This window comes from Chanos chanos, chromosome 8 (genome assembly GCF_902362185.1).
Source record: "Chanos chanos chromosome 8, fChaCha1.1, whole genome shotgun sequence".
Taxonomy (NCBI): domain Eukaryota; kingdom Metazoa; phylum Chordata; class Actinopteri; order Gonorynchiformes; family Chanidae; genus Chanos; species Chanos chanos.
Window position 1 is genome coordinate 26,768,418 of NC_044502.1, and position 14,104 is coordinate 26,782,521.

The 14,104-nt window shown below is 43.3% G+C and overlaps 2 protein-coding genes across 2 annotated transcripts in view; one reads left to right on the forward strand and one right to left on the reverse strand.

Annotated features, from left to right (window-relative positions):
* The first annotated feature begins 509 nt into the window (after window positions 1-509).
* Window positions 510-11,794, forward strand: hnrnpl (heterogeneous nuclear ribonucleoprotein L). The gene is made up of 14 exons (XM_030781573.1): window positions 510-596; window positions 1,494-1,612; window positions 1,744-1,981; window positions 2,309-2,394; window positions 3,029-3,125; window positions 3,230-3,302; window positions 6,426-6,428; window positions 8,709-8,777; window positions 9,408-9,673; window positions 10,088-10,209; window positions 10,311-10,512; window positions 10,677-10,734; window positions 10,961-11,056; window positions 11,556-11,794. The coding sequence occupies exons 1-14, from the start codon at window positions 510-512 to the stop codon at window positions 11,612-11,614; spliced, it is 1,575 nt and encodes a 524-aa protein (XP_030637433.1). The 3' UTR covers window positions 11,615-11,794.
* A 1,527-nt stretch (window positions 11,795-13,321) lies between these two features.
* Window positions 13,322-14,104, reverse strand: part of LOC115819521 (cation channel sperm-associated protein subunit gamma-like) — an 11,072-nt gene continuing 10,289 nt past the window's right edge. Inside the window, exons 21-22 of the mRNA XM_030783030.1 lie at window positions 13,593-13,694; window positions 13,322-13,418 (exon numbers count right to left, since the gene is read on the reverse strand). Of these exons, the coding sequence (XP_030638890.1) occupies window positions 13,322-13,418; window positions 13,593-13,694 (199 nt within the window). The remainder of the gene's footprint in view (window positions 13,419-13,592; window positions 13,695-14,104) is intronic.

Below are 14,104 nucleotides of genomic sequence, written 5' to 3' on the forward strand. Positions count from 1 at the left end.
AATATGAGTATTTTGGTTGTGCGAAGTCTTTGATGTCTGCACATAAGCGTTCTTGACTCTGGCCCAATTAAAGGTTGCCGTGCATGACATTCATAAACTTGATCCATTCAAGCCACAAACGCTAGTTTTATAACTGTAGTTATAAATATAAAACTGGAAATCGGTGTAATCATACATCTTCTGCTTAAGTGTTCAGTGTACAATATTGCACCTTCCTGGTGTGTGTTACAACGCCCTTTATAAAATGTTTTGTGCTTGTATTCTATATTCCCGTCCCGGAAATTTACAACAAATCACAACTACAAGATTATAATAGTCAGACACTGAGTCTGACACACAGAAAAAAGCATGAACTGGTGTTACTGTTAAGATACATATTCCGTTTGTCTAACGCACCAATCCAAACGAAGGCGCTGGCTCCTGAATGTGTGCATTTTCCTTTCGCAGGCGGTCCTCCTCGCAGTTGCCGTCGTTGCAATTCCATTTTAGAGGGTTTAAACGGGGACAACATGGCTGCCGCAGCGGGTCGCTATTATAGCGAGGGAGGCAGAGCAACTAAAAGACAGAAAACTGAAAACAGCGGCGGAATGGCCACGGTAAATGAAAATCGCATATTTGTAGCGCCTATTGTATCCACATAAAACTGAAATATAGTACGCGCATGAATGGAGTGAAATAAGCTTCTGGTCGCCCATAACCGCTGCTAACATATTAGCCAGTGAGCCAACCAGCTTCCGTAAAATGGGCTTGGCGCGGCTTCGGTAGCTAGTTTAGCATTTTGCCAGGTGAAGTGTTTTTAAACTTTGGAAGGTCTGTGTTAAGGTATGTTTGAAGTTGCACATTACTGTGCAAGATACAAGTTGAGTGTGGATATATTTGTTGAAGTCAACGTACTCGGCGAGGTTTCATTGGCGCCAACACTAGCATGCTCAATAGGAATGAAGTCAATCAATAAGGTATTGTTTTATGGGAACTGCCGAAAGCCGTAGTCGGTAACTAGCTCTTTGGCTTTACTGATAGAGGCAGGCATTTAATAACCAGGCACATTGTATTCTAACAGTAAGCGCTTGTGTTTGTATAAAAGTTGAATCATTGTTAAGTTTGTTAACAGCAGGATAAAGCGAGATTCTTACATATTTGGGCCTAGTGCGGGGCGTTAGCACGCACGTAACGTTAATCTAAAAGAATGTTTTAGTGACGCCTCTCTGTGAACCGTGCGTGTTTTTCTTGCTCTTAGACACCATAACGACACCGTGTCAGTGTGAACATCACGCTTGATTTTGAATACTGTAAAGTGGAGATAGCTCGAGCTGTTTTATATATATTTTAGCTTGAGCACAAACAGAATCACGTCGATACGCTAAATCCACCCATCTCAACTTTTGTTTTTGGTCTGCATGACTTCTTTCAGTTCCCGTCAGCGTTTTCCTTAACCGTCGATCACTTTTGGTCTCACGGGGTATTTCTGACCTTTACCTACTATGTGTTTACAGGAAGGTTATGACGACCCTCATAAAACCTTGCCCTCTGTGGTGGTCCATGTGAGAGGTCTAGTGGATGGTGTTACTGAAGCAGATCTGGTGGAGGCACTGCAGGAGTTTGGCACAATCAGGTAAGTGTGCTTACCTGCTGAGCAACACCACAGAATCTGTTAGCTTTCAGATGACTGCAGGTCATTCTTCTTGGTGTTTTTGCTCAAATTGCTCTCTTTCCCCCTCTCTCTGACTCTTTCTCTCTCTGCAGTTACGTGGTGGTGATGCCCAAGAAGCGTCAAGCGTTGGTGGAATATGAGGACATGAGCGGTTCGTGTAACGCTGTTACGTACGCCAATGATAACCAGGTCTACATTGCTGGCCACCCAGCCTTCATCAACTATTCCACCAGCCAAAAGATCTCTCGCCCCGGAGACCAGGACGACACTCGCAGTGTCAACAATGTGCTGCTCTTCACCATCATGAACCCCATCTACCCCATCACCACGGTAACGTCACCACTCAAGTACCACCTGTACACTCACCTAGGTAACATTCAAACACAGTCTTTATTGACATGGTAATTATATACCATCAGACACGCCTTCGTCTGTGGTATACCTCTGATGCACTAGCACAACCCTAGAGAGATAATACCATGCCACTCCCCTCTTATTCTGCACAGAATTCAGTTTCTTAGCCTCGAGGCCATTTTTAATGTGAGACGTGTTTTCCCCTGTCCAGGATGTGCTGTATACCAAATGTAAATAATGTGTTGTTCTGTGTCCAGGATGTGTTGTATACCAAATGTGACTAATGTGTTGCTCTGTGTCCAGGATGTGTTGTATACCATCTGTAATAACTGCGGTCCTGTGCAGAGGATTGTCATCTTCAGGAAGAATGGCGTGCAGGCCATGGTTGAATATCCTTTATTAACTAACAGTTCAGTAGAATCATGTTACACAGCATGTTGCCCGCTGCAGCTGTGATCGTGTTTCTGGCTCTACTCAAACACTTATATATTCTTTAGAAAAAAATGACATGCTTCAGGGATATTTAGAAGTATAACCACATTTTTTGTGTGTCAAAGTGACCAAATGCATGCAGAGTAGATGTTCCAAGCCGCTCATGCATATTCTGTGGGCTGAAATGTTAAAGACAGCAGCCTTCATCAGGATTCAGCATTCTCTTTATGGCCTCAGACCCAAGTGAACGTGACCTCCATATTATTTTCTGAAAATTTCTTATCTTCCAGAAGCCACATCATGGCCCTGGTTTTCAGTAGTAAGGTGATGTCTTTGTCCCTGATTAGCTGCTCCCCCCCTTCATGAGGGGCTAATTATAGCAGAGACCGCAGTAGGTGAAAGGAAGTGAGAAGATGTAGGTTCCCATGATAACTTAAATAATCTCAGAGGCAGTGGTTGTGGTGGCAGACAGTTTAAAGAGCTTAAAACAGTGAGGTAGAACTGGAGTAATGTAGTGAAGTCATTGGTGAGTGTTAGTTGATCAGATTTCTCTTTCCTGGGGGGCTTTCTAATTCCTTAACTCTTTGGCACATTTGACTCGGTCCAGAGCGCTCAGAGGGCCAAAGCGTCCCTTAATGGGGCGGACATCTACTCCGGTTGCTGTACCCTCAAAATTGAGTACGCCAAGGTCAGTGTCAAACCTAACTGCAGTTTCTGTTATAATTATTGGCTGTCCTCACTGTTTTTGTTAAAGTTTATAGTAAGGTATAAAACTGGTTTTGCTTTTCACAGCCAACTCGCCTCAATGTCTTTAAGAATGACCAGGACACCTGGGATTACACCAACCCCAACCTTAGCGCCCAAGGTAAAAACGTGAACCCCCTCCCCACACACTGTCTCTGTCTGTCCTCTGGCTGTTCTGGCATACTGTAGGGGTGGGGTTTGGTGCCAAGGCCTCCAGATGTGATGCCTGTGAGAATTGTTGGCGCCTTTGTAGCATTGATCATTTCTCATGGGCATCGCATGTGTGACGCAGTGTCACTCTTGTCTTTCTGCTCTCAGATCATCACACACATACATTTACACACAAACACTGTTTTCATGATTAGGAACTCCAGGTCAGAATTATTACAGTCATAAATGTACACACACACACACACACACCCCACAGATACAGGTTGAGGAGCTCCTTTTGCAATGGACCACACATGCACACACACACACACACCCACACATGCACATGCACACACAATGCAGTGCACTCATGCTCGTTTGGCCACACACACGCGTTATTTTTCCTCACTTGCACCCGTTCAGCATGTTGTCACGTATAAAAGCACCAGTCTGTCCCTGGCTCACGTCCCACCTGTGAACAGGCACTGGTCCATCATTCCCAGAGTGTCTGCAGACCAGTGCTCCCATCTTCAGTCTTCTTTTCAAACTTTTAAAAAAGGGTAGCACTGACCAACTTCAAGCTATGGAAATGGCACAGAGTCTTCTCTTGTTTACATCATAATGAGAAGGTTTGTTTATTCACTGTTGTCTGGTGCTTATCCCTTGCTTGAGGTTGTTGGCAGTCGCCCACAAGTGAATTTGTACCAATTAGAATTTTCTTGAAACTCTGTGACACTCAGAGAAATGAGACCAGGGCCGACATCTTTGTTGAGCATGACGTCACGCGTCCACTCAGCATTTTGGAGATTTTTGTTTAAAGATGTGTCTTACGTGTGACTCTAGTTGCAGTTATTTTTCAGTTAGACTTGTTGTGCAGAATTGTACTTTCAGGATTATGTAGCATTCTGGTATTTGAACTGGTCATCTGAAGTGATGCATTAAATGGGCTAGAAAAGGCTTGATTTTACGTTTTAACCAATAGGATCTACGCATTTGTCCTCAGATCTTTATGCACTGTTAATTATAAGCATTGTTGTAAATAGTGTTGTGCATTTCATGTTTCTGGTGGTAAAGCATAGTGGTTTGATGATCGTCAGACTCATTCAGTGTACATGCGTCAGAATCATGACACAAAACTGGAACACTCATTTGTTTCTGAAAACTCGTCATTTGTATCCACTGAATGCACTACAGAACAGCACTACGCATCCAGTTCTCCCTGTACTCAGTGGCACATTTTACTGAACACTGTTCCTCAGAGCCAGTGGAACTGAACACAGTTCGAACATTTACAGTCTCCAGTCGGAAGCACACAGAACTCTCTACAACACTAACCATGCAAAGACGACAGTTTCACAGTTTTTCCTTATTTACGGAAGTGACACGCCAGACATCCTATGACATCTCAGGACACGCTATAGTCTGTGCTAACAGCTCCAGTTCTCTCCAGATGCCTGACTTCTTTTCTCACTTAACACAACACATTTTGGGGAGGTGGGTCTTGCCGTTTACGGAGAACATATTCCAGTCCCTTACTGAGGATCTCTATAAGTCACACGGCATGCAGAGAGACAGTGGAGGGGATGCAGACACATAAACAAAGAAAGGGGAGAAAAGAGGAATCAAAACAGCCAATCTTTTTCCAGTTCCTGCTTATTGTCAGCTTGTTTCTTGGGTGTGTGGGCTGCCTTTTGCTATTACTTTTCCATTCTTTGCTGAAATCACCACGACAACATGCCAAGCAATTTTAAACATGACAGTACACGAAGCCAAGATTACCATGACAACACACCATGACACCGAGATAACCATGACAACAACAAAAAAAAAAGTATTTAAAAAAAAAAAGCATTTTCAAACTGCAAGAGCAAAGATTTGTCATGTCAACAGGCCAGATATAAAGCACCACACATGAAGCCAAGATCAACGTTACATACCGAGCCAAGATTCCCATGAGCGCACACCTAGCAGACACTGTGTAAATGCCATGAACAGAGATCGCCACGACAGCACACCAAGCCTGAGATTGCCTTGACCAACACACCAAGATGAGTTGCCATGATACAAAGCAGATATCGCCACAACAGCACATAATCACCATGACCGACACAAGACAAAAACGCTATGACATCGAGCCGCATTGTCATACATGATGTCACCTTCAACACTGTCACCACGATAATACTGACAGACGCTTGTAGTGCCAAGCACAAGACGACACCATGTGGGGGCAACAACAACAACCACGACACTACGCCAAAACACATGACAAGCACATGGAACGGACCACAGCAGTAACTGCGGAGACACACGTTTTGTACACACAGGCAGAACATCCACTCTTTCCTTCTCCCCAAACCTCTCTCTATGTGGACTCAGGTGCAGTCTCTCTCTCCTCTTTACCCCCTCCATCTCGCTTCCTCTCTATGCCTCAGTAATTGTGTAGTTTTATTGTTTTTGTTGGATTTTTATTTTTGTTTTAATTTTTTTTCCTCCTCTGACTGCGCGCTTCGTTTTCTGATGCCTGTGTTACGCCTCCCGTGTGACGCAGGTGTGTTAGTGTGTCTGTGGACTTCTGCCATGGCATCTCTATCTATCTCAAGCACGGCACAGTGACTGCTGCCCCTACCCCTCCACATGGTACGCACTAAAGTGGCTGGAGCCTGCTACATCATCACTATCATCGTCATCATCAGGCTCCTCCACAGCACCAGCAGCTAAGGACTGGGAGCATTTGGTCTAAAAGGAGAGTTCTGTGCCCAAGAATGAAGTCTCTAAGTACGGGGACCAACAGCTCAAGAGTTCCTTCACACCAACAGTTCTGACTACTCAACAACTTCTCTGTATTTCTCACTGTAAGTAAGTGAATTGGCCTCCATTGAAATACGTCAGTGTGGGTGACAGTTTTTCAAGTGTGTGACGCCTAAAAGTTCTCCAAAACGAGATTTTTCTCAGCTACCAAATGATGATTTGGTGGTTAACCTTCAGCTCTGATGTACGATTTTGAGGTAGCTAGCTTTGCTTCACCTCTGTGCTGAAAGACTCCTGTGGCCAGTGACCCTGAAATAAAGACACTTCCTCATCCTCCCATTAGGTGGTGCATTTTGCTTTCTTATTCATTCTCCCATGGCCATGAAGGCCAGAGGAGCACAGATGAAAGGATCTATTTTGAAGATGTCCTTATGTAGTTTATCCATTTGTTGTTGTTTTTTTTTTTTCTTTTAATCTAGGGTTCTGGATAAAGAGAATCGTGGACAATTCTAGGTGTTTGGAACCTAGCTATGAAATGTAGTCCAGAAGACTAACTTTTTGTTATTCATTGTGTGAGAACGTTCGTTTTTCAAATCAAACCAACAAACAGAGCCTATAGGCATGATCACAAAGGATTACTTCAAGAGTAAACTTTGTTCGGAAATTTAGACGATTGATGATCGACGGTGAATGGTCATTAGGCCAAGAACGGTCTGTACTGCAGGTTCTGTTCTGTTACCTATATCAGTTTTCTTTTAATTTTATATACATGTAAATAAATAAAATAAGACTATATGTTGTTGGTATTATTGCCAAACTTTCCGGGAGCCCCATCCAAGCCAGTACTGAAGTACTGGGGGGGTGGGAACTATTCCACATTGCTCTGTGGTTGGCCTTACTTAACCTGAGCAAAACGTTGTCCAGTTCTCTGATCTGTTAGAGGAGCCTTGCTGTCCAGTAAAACTAGTTTGGTTTTGAGCAGTGACCTGGGCTCTGGACTCTGTCTTGTGTCAGAACTGAAAGAAGTGGAGCACCATTTGGAAATTCAGGGTCTCCATCTCAGTTTGACCTCATGCAGCCCTTCACTTTAAGGATTGTAGCTGTGGACCTCCACATTTCAGGAGGGCTGAGGTAGAGTCCCTTGGGACCAGTCAACTGTAGATCATTAGAAACGTAGAAACTGCAGTAATTGTCTCATCCAGCTCTCTAACACGGATTCTCTCCAGATGAAATTGCTACTGGTGCCTAATGGCCCTTTCCAGGACCTTCTCAGTTCGTTTGTCTCCTTGGTCCCTCATGAAAGTTGTATTGAAAAGTACTCTTTGTGTGGAAGCGGAGGGGCAAGTGCAGGCTTCTTTCAGACTGAACAGATATTCCATATGTTGTCTGATGGTTTGTCCTTATAATGCTTTTGGAGGAAAAAGCCAAGCGACTGCTCAAATCCAACTTATCACTTCAAGGAATTTGTTTCAGATAATACTCAAACAGGAGCAAGTGCTATGGTAGAAATTTGTACCTGTAGGGAGTAAAGACATGGAAATATTTGTCCAGAAGTATTATGGGGATTGGAAAGTGGAACTTCTGGATTGGAATGAAGGTTGTGAACGGGGACTTCTGTGTAAAAGATACTGAGAACATTTGATGCAGTTTGGTTAGAGAAACTATGTAGAGAACCAGAGTCCAGTGTAACCACTGAGTCTTGGGTATTCCAAACAGTATCTCACTGTAGTTGGAGTGGTTATATGGAACAGTTTTGTTGAGAAGTTTACAGTTTTGGTACTTATGTAGGTTATTTAATAGAGGTTAGCTTATAAAAGAAAATGCTCCCAACTGACCAATGGGCCAGAGGGAGCAGACACAACAGTGTAGCATCTAAGCAATGCATTATGGGTAGCGACAGAGGTTCCAGATACAACTTGCTCACTGCGATGGCAGTAAATTTCCACTGAAAATATCCTAATGTTACATAGGTGTCTGACATAATAGAATGTTTATATTACTGTTGTGAATAATGTTTTTAAAACCCACTTTAACGTTTTTCTGTCCTTTCAGTAGCATTAGTTGTCTCAGCATAAGTTGTAGTCACACTGTAAGGCTGTAACATATAATTGGCATAAGGGATTATATATCTGCCTCTGAAATATGTCTGATTGTTAAATATGTGTCTGTGCAGATGCTGACGCAGATGGAAATTGGAGCAATTCTCAAGGTGTGTGTTGCGTGTGTGTGGTGAATGTTGGTGGAGTGTGTCTGTGTTTTCTTGTTTTTTTTTTCCTTCCTTTTTGTGCAGAAGATGTAAGATTTCCCAAAGTTCTGGTTGATTGACGTTTGGTTAAACTAAACAGAACCGATGCCCCTCCCATTCAAGATCGTCAGTTAAAAAAATCTCCATTATGGCTAAAAGTTGCTGTGGTAACACTCACTCTATAGTGTCACACCCACCATTTGGTATTAACATACAATGCAGCCATAGGCTCCTAATGCATGTTAGTCACAAAATTGCACAGCCCCCCTGCTGCCCTGCCCCTCCCCCTTCCTTTTTAGCTGTCATCTGATTGGATGTTGTCTGCTGCCCTTGAAGCTGGTTGGATGTGCTGCAGTGTTCTGTCTTTATTCTCTCTGTCAGACCCCAATGCCAATCCAAACAAGCGCCAGAGGCAGCCTGCTCTCCTGGGAGACCACCCACCAGAGTATGGTCAGTCTGCCACTTACACACACACACCAAAAAAAAACAAAACAAAACAAAAAAATGCACACCCCACACCTGTCGCAACAGAGTACGGACAACCTCAAACACACACACACACCCAGGCCACCCACTCTACCCATGTTTGACCAACACAGACCATACACTCTCTTCACCACGGTAAGGTTACTCTGATGTCCAAAATCCCTCACAACACTAAGATGAGTATGGTTGGTCTGACACTAGTAAATTATCTGTTACCACTAAACTCGTCTCATCTCTCAGTCGCTTGCATCGCTTTATTAGCACAATCCACGGCTCAGTAATTCCTTTAGTTAAATCATATAAATTCATTATTAGTACACTCAACTTCGCTGGACTTTGATATCTCAGGAGCGTCTAAAGTTGCGCCTAAAGTTTGTGATTCAGCGTTTCCAGATGAGCACCGTACGGTTAGTTGGATGGTCAGACACTATAAAGTTTACATTTTTTGAAGACCATCCATCGGGGAATGGTTGTTCAACGTTAAATCACAAAACACAGACACACACATTGCAGTGATTCTTGTTGCATTCTTGATGTTTTGTAACCGATTCCGGTGGCCCTTGGTGTTACCTTCCACTGTTTTGCTTTTTTCAGGCGGCCCACAGAGTGGCTACGGTCACTATGACGACACCTATGGCCCCCCGCCGCCACCACCCCATTATGAGGGCAGGCGCATGGGTCCGCCAATGGGGAGAGGACGGGGGGGCCCACGATATGGAGGTCCGCAGTATGGCCCCCCTCCCCCGGACTACAGCCCCCATGCCGATTCCCCTGTGATTATGGTCTATGGCCTGGAACCAACCAAGATCAACGCTGACCGCGTGTTTAACATCTTCTGTCTCTATGGCAACGTGGAAAGGGTGAGTTTGAGAGAATGAAAGAGTGGTTGGACGGCTTTGCTTAGTCTGAGGTGACTGGGGGAAATGATTGGGAGTTGTAATGTTAACTGGTATTGTTGTGTGGAATGGGTGGGTGTAACAGGCCTGTGTGGAACACAAAATGTTTGGATAGAACAACTGAAGTGTGATTTTACTGTTAAACAGCAGTAAAATACCTGGAGTGTTATTGGAGGATAAAGGCAGAAAACATTAAGACTCGTGTCAGAATGGCAGACGTTTAGCACAGAAAGAGGCATGATCATAAACCTCTTTTAAACTACTGCTGTTGTCACAGACAGACCAGGGATATGCATCCGTCCATGAGTCGCTACACCATCCATGTTTGGGTGGCCTTTCTGTCTAGTGAATTGGACATGATTTTGTACTGGTGTACAGGTGAAGTTTATGAAGAGTAAACCTGGGGCAGCGATGGTGGAGATGGGAGACTGTTACGCTGTGGACCGAGCCATCTCACATCTCAACAATAACTTCCTCTTCGGACAGAAACTCAACGTCTGGTTGGTGGCACTTGACATTCAGACTTGCTGCTTTAGTCGGGCTGTTTCTCTCTGTGTTCTGTGGCGATTATCACCTTTCTTTTTTCTTTCTCTCTGTGCAGTGTGTCTAAGCAGCAGGCCATCATGCCTGGTCAGTCATACGAGCTGGAAGATGGCACTAGCAGCTTCAAGGATTTCCATGGCTGCAGGAACAACCGCTTCACAACGCCAGAGCAGGCCGCCAAGAACCGCATCCAGCACCCCAGCAATGTCCTGCACTTTTTCAATGGCCAGCCGGACAGCTCTGTCGAAATCTTCAGCCAGGTAAGGCTTCTGCACACCTGAGGAAAAGGGGCTAATGAAGCCTAGAGATCAAGCCTATGAGAAAAGGCCTGTTGAAAGGATTGGGTGATGGTTTTGTGTATGTTTGGATGTGTTCTTTGGTAAGCTCAGTCTTAAATCTGATTCTCTTTTTGCTCTTCTCTCAGATTTGTGACGAATTGGGTGTGAAGAGACCCACCAACATCAAACTCTTCACTGGAAAGAGTAAGTTCTCTATTTAGGCTGATGTGAAATGCAGGTCACTAGTTTAGTGTTAATGAACTGGTGTAAATCAGGCTTATTTTGTGTGTGTGATGTGTGTAATTATCATGGTACTGTCGTAATAAATACATGGGGGTGGTGTTAAGGTGCGTTTAATTGAGCAGTGTTCTTGGTGTTCAGTGTAAATAAATGGGAGTTTTTGTGTGTGTGCGTCCTGGCGGTGGTCTAGGTGAACGCAGTGCATCCGGTTTGTTGGAGTGGGAGTCCGTCAATGACGCCATGGAGGCCCTCGCCATGATGAATCACTACCAGATGAAGAATCCCAGTAAGAACTTGCATGTTTTATTTCTCTCTCTGATCCCTCACGCATGTAACCCTGCAAATCTGACACCACTCAGCAAACAGTTCTGCTGTATGGTTTACCACATTAGACAAATGAGGATGTGCTCTGAGATTGTGTGTTCTGTTGAACTCTACTGTAACACAGAATTAGGACAGGGTTTTTTTTCTCTCATTGGAAAAAGACAAACTCTTGTTAAAAGTTCCCTACACTTTATTTGAAGACTTCTAAAACATGTTTGGACACTGTTGCTCTACCACTGAAGCTAATATGAAAAATCAGTACGTCAAACCTTTGAGTTTCAAACCTCTGTCAGTTTCGTGCAGCTGGAACTCTGAACAACAGTTTCAGCAGATGACTTTTTTTTTTTTTTTTTTCCCCATACAGTTTCATATTTCCTGCTGTTTCACATACCTGTGACTGACTGTATTCTCTCTCTCTCTCTCTCTCTCTCTCTCTCTCTCTCTCTCTCTCTCTCTCTCAGGTGGTCCATACCCATACACACTGAAACTGTGTTTCTCCACAGCGCAGCATGCTAACTAAACCCTTATCGACCCACTCACTCCCCCTCCTCACCCCACTTCCCCCCACACGGTACGTCCACTTGTTGTGGTGCAAGGACACTAAAGATGACCTTTTATGTTGACCTCAGTCAAATCGGCCCAGTGGTTGGGAGGCGGGGTTTTTGTACCAGTGTAGTGTTGAATTTTCCGTTTTTTTTTTGTTTTTGTTTTTTTTTTCTCTCTCTCTTTTTTCTATCTTATTTTTAAGTTCCTGACGTTTTGTTCTGAACCGTGTATCACTTGAACTTTGGAAAGTGAAAGATTTCTGTTCTGAAACAAATAAAGACCATCAGTGTGAATTAGCGTTGTTTGTGTGACTTAATAATCCAGGTAATCCAGCGTCTTTTACGATAGGCTAAAGTAGCCGCAGTGGGTGGGCTTATTTGCTTTGCTATTGTCCAGGCAATGGCGTGGATGTAAGGGAAGCTGCTGGCGCTGTAACACAGAAGGACACCTCAGTCAGTTATTATCTTAAATACAATCAAAACTATTTCAAGAAATCTTATGCACTTAGGAAAACAATGGGACCAGATTTAAAAGTATTCTTGATAAGGTCCATTTTTAGCATCTTATGACACATTCTTCTGTTTGCCATGCCCTCTGAAATGTGCTTGTAAGTCACCAGAAAAGCCATGGCAAATCCTTGATTTTCTGGAGACATGTTGCATCTCCTGTTATGTATCTGAAAAATGTACTATCAACTTATTAGAAGCAAAAGCAATGAGACTAGAATCACAAACTATCAACACGCCTGTAAAAAAAAAAAGAAAGAAAGAAAGCACATGCATCTCGGCCACACCTACTCAAGGTGACGTATAGTGAAGTGGAAACGCATTTCAGTGGCTTTGAGGCAACTAGCAAACAAGTTTCAGAGGAAATGGATCCATGATGGGCTGAGTATTCAAATAAATGGATGGATTGGTTTTTCAGCGGTTTGTGTTTCAAACAATGTCAGTTTAAGTTCAAGATCAAATGAAGAGGACAACTGGGTAGTGCCTGACTTCAGTCAGACTTAAAAACAATGCAAGTTCAAACTTCATCTCATAACAAAGTTAGCAAAAAAAAGAAAGAAAATGCAAGAACCCTGTGCAGCAGAAGTGGCTAACACAGTGTGTGTGTGAGTGTGAAATGTAAGACATAGGAGCTAATGTTACCGTGATGATGTATGACAGTGATGCTGGCTTGCCCGACAGTCTTCTTTAAAGAGGGATCAGACGGCGACCAATAGCAATGATACAGGATATAACAGGTCAGGAACAGCATTATGGAGATCAGAGTGATCTAGGACACAAACACAGCAGTGTCACTCACAGGTGTGTGTGTGTGTGTGAGAGAGAGATGGAGAGAGATCAGGCCTACCAGCATGACTAGGAGTTGCCCTTTTGTTCTGAGAGAAAATCCATGGACGTGAAGTTCAAATTGTAGTGTAAAGTCACAATAAGTATTCATGTCTAGACCCCTAGAGAAAAAACACATGCCTGCTGAACGCTTTATACACAGAAATCTTTCATTTGTTTAATGAAGACAGCCAGCCACATGCATGATCTATGTGCCGATCACACACCATAGGACTTTAAGACAATGTTAGGGAAGAGTGTATATACATACATACACAACATACATATAGGATTATGTATGTATATCCGTGCATGTGTGTGTATGCGTGTGTATATATACACAGATGCACTTACTTGCTAGACACCTCAGCAGTGAAGTAGAAATCTGGGCTAATAAGACCATGAGGAACTAACTCACCACAGGGTGAATTACTCTGACAAAACCAACTACAAACAACAAAGACAGAAAAAAAACACCTATACAGGGAATGCACTGTGTAACCTTTGTACTGCTGGCCCCCAAAAAAGATTGGAAGAGTTAAGAGTGTACTTAAGGATAGATTGGTACACAGTTGAAAGCTGAGAGAGTTCAGGCAGGGTAGTCTGAGTGCGTTCCAGTACCTTATGGGACTGGTGTTGAAGGTCATGACTGGAAAACCCTGCTCTGTAAAGGTGAGCGTCTCAGGTACTTCCTCAAATATCCATATCAGTGTCCTCTGAGAACTGGGGAACAGAAAAAAATCTTTCAATCCAAAACAAATTTCTGAGTCCAAACAGGTCACATGACGCTGGGTCATTTGGCAAGTCAGTCATATAACACTGAAAAAAGAACAGTCTATGATAAATAGATTTATGCTCCTAATACGTGAACATTATCAGTAATCCAATAGTGAATTAAAATACTGCTACAACTCCAAAAAGCTCGATCACTGTCATCATGGTGTTACCTGTAGATGAGTGTGGTGTGTGTCCATTGTTTTTGTTTGGTTGTTTGTTTTTACCTGTAATTAAAGCTGTTGAACTTCACTACCTCCTCAGGGCTAAAAGAACGAATGTTCTCTCTTGAGTATGGTCCCCCCCCCACAATCTTAAACGTATAGCTATGGGATTAACACACACACAAACACACACAA

Excerpts from the sequence above, each read along its gene's own strand:
- hnrnpl (XM_030781573.1), top strand. The coding sequence starts at position 510 with ATGGCTGCCGCAGCGGGTCGCTATTATAGCGAGGGAGGCAGAGCAACT. Across the intron at positions 597-1,493 it reads ACAGCGGCGGAATGGCCACG|GAAGGTTATGACGACCCTCA; the intron begins GTAAATGAAAAT and ends ATGTGTTTACAG. Across the intron at positions 1,982-2,308 it reads CCATCTACCCCATCACCACG|GATGTGTTGTATACCATCTG; the intron begins GTAACGTCACCA and ends CTCTGTGTCCAG.